Raw genomic sequence first — 6,000 nt, forward strand, 5'->3', positions numbered from 1 at the left:
TTTATATTTTAGGAGTCAAAAATAACGTGGAACTGTAACCATCAAGTTCTATAATAAGAAAACCCAAAGAATTTATTTGAAGTGTCCTTGAAAAATTAGATTCTGTGTAGGTTCTTATAACTATACACATCAGCACCCAAACTGCATGCTTTTTGCAGTAAATTACAAAATGTGGCAAGTGTCAGATACAGGCAGTATCAAGGATAGAATTAAGTGACGACAACATTAGTATTTTGTTAGCTCTTGAAAGTATTGGGTTTGTTTCAGCTGTATACAGTGCTGTGAGCTTTTAGGAGAGAAAACCAAACCAAATTTTTTTATTTGGAGTGAAGGAGGGTTTTGTTCTTTAGTTCCTGGGGAATTTGATTCTGTATTTCTTGATTCACGTCTAAATCCTGTCTATTGAATGGATGCATTTTGTCTGTCTAATACAGTATAACATTCCACTTTATCTGAGAAACAGACTTGTCACTATGATCTCTGTTTCGAAAATGTAGGGGATCTTTTAGAGATCCCTGCACACCATGAAAAGGCTTAAGGCTTAGATTTCTTTTGCCTAAATCTAGGTGCTTGACTTAGGAACATAGTGACCAAAGTTTGCTCTATAGTCAGTAAAGGAACAAACACATTTCTAAAGAGTAAATTAGACCTCAAGTGGTCTAATCACCCTTTGGATAAGCTCGTTTCTCTCCGTGACTGTGTGGGGAGCTTATGGCAATTATACATCTAACTTGGGTGCCTGACATAGGTACCTAAAATTAGATAAGATGAAACTGTGCCCGAGAGTTTGCACTTAGCTTGATGTTCCTTTCAGTACAGTCTGACGATGAAATTCAGGGCTTCAAAGAACAGGTGGAAGCAAAAGTATGAGAGTTGGCATTAGCTAAGATTTAATCATCTTCTAAGTCAAGCCGAACTTTACCAAAGATCCTGACACAGATTGCTTTGATATCTAAAACAGCCTGTATAGAATACAACATGATGTCAGTGTCACCTGAGTAACTTCATACGTCAGATGTCCTAAAAGTGGTTGTTTTGTAAATGGTGAACAGATCAAATGCTAAACATAATGAAAACTAAACAAAAGCTATCTGCCTTGTGATACTGCCTAAGCCTTCAATTTTGAGTTGCTTAATCTAACAGTCTTGGAATATCAGACTTCAACCACAGGAACAATTTGGAATTTTTTAGGGAACATAGTTGCTTCAAAAGTACAGACTCTTGCATAATAGGGAAGTTGGAGGTGCTTAAGCTATTAGTTAAGTTTTATATTTGCAGTTTTTAATCCCAAACTGGATATGTGAATGGAGGCTATGTGTTGTGCCTTCCATTTAAATATCCTGTGATGAGAATGACTTCCCACACTCTTTTTCCTCCAAGTTACACCATGTCTAAAGCACTTGCACAGAATTAAGGGTACAGATGCAGAATTGTAATGTAGATTTCACTGACGAGTGGAACTTGTTGATATTTATAAACAGAAACAGTTATAAATAGTTAATGCAAGTTTGTCGAAGTTAAAAGGTGTTGTGTATTCTTTTCAATTTTACCAGATTTCTTTCTGTACTGAAGGAGTACAAAGCAAAAAGTTTCCAGAAATACAAACTATGTTATCTAAAAAATTTCAAAATGAGATGTTGTTCTTAACATTTCATTTACTATGAGATGCAATTTATATGAATTTTTGCCATCTTCAAATTGAAGCAAAGGATTTTGTTTCAGATCAAATGGAATTTTTTTAATCGACAGCTTTTCATTTATTTATTTATATATATTTTTCTATATTTTTATATATTATATATATTTTATTATCTTTATTTATTAACTGCCGCAACCTACTAAGGAGGTTGTGGGCTCAGGGATCTTACAATATAGAGAGGAAAAACATTAGAGGGGAGAAACATTAGGGAGGGTGACTGTGACTGTGACCTTGAATGTCAGGATTGCATTCCTCCCTACAGAGGAATCTTCACTGTGGTCTCCCGAGGAAACAGTATGCAAATAGAAAACTTGTGTACCAGGACAACAGTTAAAGAAAATAATATTATTTCTAGGAAGAAAGTTATTGACCCTGTTCCACCAAATGAACAAAGGGAAGTGATTTTATTCCAAGTCATTGGTGATGTTTTCAGAATATGAATTCCCCTAATCTTCAGCTTACGCTTAGGAACAGGTAATCAAACATCCTCCTTTTGGGAAACGCCACCTTTCTCTCAAGAGAACGTATGTGTTCCCATACTGTACATCAGAAGTTAGCGGATGCAGCAGATGAGTTAATCACAGCCTTTTTTGTCTAACAACAAGATCTGAGCCTGCCACAAATGTTTACCAAAGCTCAACCGGGAGAGTAGCTAGTTTAATCACTTGGGTGAGACTTGATAATATGCAACCTCATCTAGTGTGAGCTTCTGCGTGAGTACTAGATGAGTGCTGTTGGCTTTCAGTGAACACCTGCCTCATACATTATATGACCACGCTACTGGCAGTTGGCAATGCAGACTAATGTATTTGACAGGGGAGCATGTGTTCCGCTTTGAAACTGCCATTGCTGGGTCAGAAGAGTTTCAGTTAGGAAGTGCCTGACCTGTCTTTGTGCTGGGAGCCCCATACTTCATGAGTGACAATACGTTTTTTTAAATGATACAGGAACCAGAATTTCAGGTGAGTATCCTTTTTCTCTACTTAATTCTAGTGGATTATATTTGGGCTTGATCTTTCTGTGTTCTTTTCAAAAGCATGCTGAAAGTTTAGGTAGCCAGGAAATGTTGGTGTTAATAACTGTGGCCTGTAAAAGTCTTCCATAACACATCTACAGTGGCTGTTTTCTGGTGAGACAGTTCTGCACTGCAGCTTGTTTTGTGTAAACCTGCATACCAATTATAAACCACTTCACTGCATCTCACTGAAAAAGTCCATTAGAAACAAAAGCAATTTCTTCTGAGTACAGTCCAAAGTATTTGTAGTTAATGTTGCTTAGCCTGAACTTTGATGAATAATTTATTTTTATTCTCTTGGGCTTGTTTCCCCTGTAGATGTGTGCATGGTACCTGCTTGCCGATCAATGCGTTTTCATACAGTTGTAAATGCCTGCAGGGACATGGGGGAGTCCTCTGTGATGAAGAGGAAATGCTGTTTAACCCCTGCCAATCCGTCAGGTGTAAACATGGCAAATGCAGGCTTTCAGGACTTGGGAAACCATATTGCGAATGCAGCAGCGGATACACGGGGGACAGCTGTGATAAAGGTAAAAAAAAAATGAAAAATCATGTTGTTGTTTTGGTCTTAGAAAAGAGGTTTTTTTATTAAAACATGACCAGCCAAAAACATTACCAACTTTTTTTTTCCCACAATACACACATTTGTTGCTTTTTTTTTTACCATAAGAATTTATCTCGGTGAGAGAAAAAAATCAAACTTTTCCCATGAATTTGTTTACATTTTGAGGATTTTTTCATCAAATGTTTTGCTGTGAAAACATTTCTCTTTTTTGCCTTTATTCAGAAACACATTTTTACTATATTTAACTATTACCTTTTACCTGCTGTATCTTTCTGTATTTATTGTTTCTCTGCCTTCTGCAACTGAGAAGCCAAATCCAATGATTCTGCTCCTAGTTTTATCACAAACTCTACTTTTGACCTCTCAGCTTCAACTGATTTATCACAGCGAATTATGCAGGTGAGATGGATGAAAACAGGATGACTTTTCCCCCTACCTTTTTCTTTTTCCTTTGTCTATCAAAGCTCTCCCTCTCCCTCTCTTTCCCTTACCCCAGATGGCATTTATTTTGTATTGTACATAGATGTGAATAGAATAGAAGAATATGGTTGTAGAACTTTTAACAGATGTCTCATTTTTAGCTGGTTTTATACCTCAGTAATTTATGAAGTTAGTGGAATGTAACTTGTATTAAATAACAGTTTGAATAATATTAAACTCCAGGTCTAATAAATTAAATTGCATGCTCTCTGAAACATTTCCCTATGGTAAATAGAACCAGCTGCAAGCAATGTAGGAACAGAAGATGTGTATTTTTATAAAAGAGGAAAAGATTTAAGCTTCCAATTTTCTTGTCATTGTAATAGCTTTGTATTTATGGTTTACATATACATAATATAAACTTTACTGAAAATAGGAGGTAAAGGAAATAAAACTCAGCATTAATCAAATTGCGTTTGGTAGAACCACTAGTTTCCAATATACAGTCTGAGTCAAACTTTAAAATATCAATCCCAACTGCAATTAGAATCACAGCATCTTCCTTAGCAATGTCAACCATTCTTTGACCTGTGTCTCAGAAGTGTGTCTCTTATTTTAAATGATGTTTTCTACAGAAATCTCTTGTCGAGGGGAACGAATCCGAGATTACTACCAAAAGCAGCAAGGGTATGCTGCGTGCCAGACGACCAAGAAGGTATCGAGACTAGAATGTAAAGGAGGATGTTCAACCGGGCAGTGCTGTGGACCACTGAGGAGCAAGAGACGGAAATACTCTTTTGAATGCACTGACGGGTCATCATTTGTGGACGAGGTTGAAAAAGTGGTGAAGTGTGGCTGTACAAATTGTCCCTCCTAAGTGTCCCTGTCACACTTGTCTTTTGAAAATGTTGTATACTTATTGACCGTGTCGGACTAATTAATGCTTCATAGTGGAAATATTTGAAATATATTGTAAAATACAGAACAGACTTATTTTTATTATGAGAATAAAGACTTTTTCTTCATTTGAAAAAAGATTCAAGTGCTTGAACTGAGACTTCTCATAGCCAAGAGGAGCTTTGAAGAAAAAAAAAAAAGACCTAGTAACATTGCAACAAAGATGGGAAACTTTAACTGCTTTTAACGTGGATTCTTCTTTATAACGTGCTGAAGATAGACTGACACTATACACATGTGACTTTCAACTTAACAGCTCAGAGATGAAATATTGACCAGAACACGAGGCTTGTTTTTTCACTTTCGTATCAGTATATTTTATTGTCTTGACAGACCATACCAATCACTTACCTATGGATGAGGAAGCATTATGAGTGAAAAGAATCAGATTATACAGAAATAACAATTGTATGAAATACATTTTATCTTTTGGAATTATTAAGCATCTTGAGAAGATGGAGTCCCATTTAATGGATGGGAAATGGGAGATATGAGAATATACTATAATCCTGAAATCTCCTGATGATGTATACTTTTATGTCAGCATGTTAGCAAAAGAAGCATAAAAAAGTGTTTATCTGCCCTTTTCCAGTATTAATTTTTTGTAATATAAATGTTTTGGGGATGATAAAAATAGATTATTGATGGATAAATTAGTAATAATATGGATTTCTGTTTCTATGAGTTCTAAACAACTCTATACAGTATTCGGTTTCATTGAGAAGTATTTATTGTATCAAAGTACATTGTACTTAACCCTTTTAGGCCATCCCTTTTACTGTTTTTCAATGCTTTAATATATATTAATTTATATTTGTCCCAGTATTTTTGTAATTTTTTTTTTTTTTTAAAGGACTTAAAGATCAGGATTTTTTGCAATAGAACTAACGTAGCATGTCGTCTTGGGGTAAATGTTTTCGGTCTGTTTTTTCCTCCCCTTCCCCCTTCCTTTTGCTTTTCCTTAGAATCTGACCACTTGGTGTCACTGAATCTGAAAGTGATGACAATCTGCAGTTTTCACATACAGCAGATATTCAGGACACCTTCCAAGAACCTGTAATGTATGACAGAAAATGTCTTTACACTAGGTGGCAATTGTAGAGAAGTTAATTTTCCCTATATACAGTACTTACAGAAAATAAGATGGCGTGTAAAATATGACATTAGAAGGTAGATCTTTATAAATTAATATTCCCCTAAAGCTCTTTACCTTTTTTATAAAAAAGAAAAAAAGGCTGTGCTATCAAGAACTGTGACTTTCCCCAAATAATAAAACTACTTTACTGCCCTAATGTTCCCCATGTTAACATGTTGCTGCTAAATTATAATGTAGAATTGGTAATC

At 35.5% G+C, this 6,000-nt stretch overlaps 1 protein-coding gene across 5 annotated transcripts in view; it reads left to right on the forward strand.

Moving 5' to 3' along the window:
• Positions 1-5,266, forward strand: part of SLIT2 (slit guidance ligand 2) — a 275,349-nt gene extending 270,083 nt beyond the window's left edge. For 2 of the 5 annotated variants that reach the window (XM_076336013.1, XM_076336014.1), the window contains 2 exons: positions 3,033-3,244; positions 4,335-5,266. In XM_076336013.1, coding sequence (XP_076192128.1) covers positions 3,033-3,244; positions 4,335-4,576 — 454 coding nt within the window. In that variant the 3' untranslated portion in view covers positions 4,577-5,266. Of the gene's footprint in view, positions 1-3,032; positions 3,245-3,589; positions 3,679-4,334 lie in introns of all 5 variants that reach the window. The other 3 variants (XM_076336015.1, XM_076336016.1, XM_076336017.1) reach the window with 3 other exon arrangements.
• Positions 5,267-6,000: the final 734 nt, after the last annotated feature.

This window comes from Aptenodytes patagonicus, chromosome 4 (genome assembly GCF_965638725.1).
Source record: "Aptenodytes patagonicus chromosome 4, bAptPat1.pri.cur, whole genome shotgun sequence".
Classification (NCBI taxonomy): Eukaryota; Metazoa; Chordata; class Aves; order Sphenisciformes; family Spheniscidae; genus Aptenodytes; species Aptenodytes patagonicus.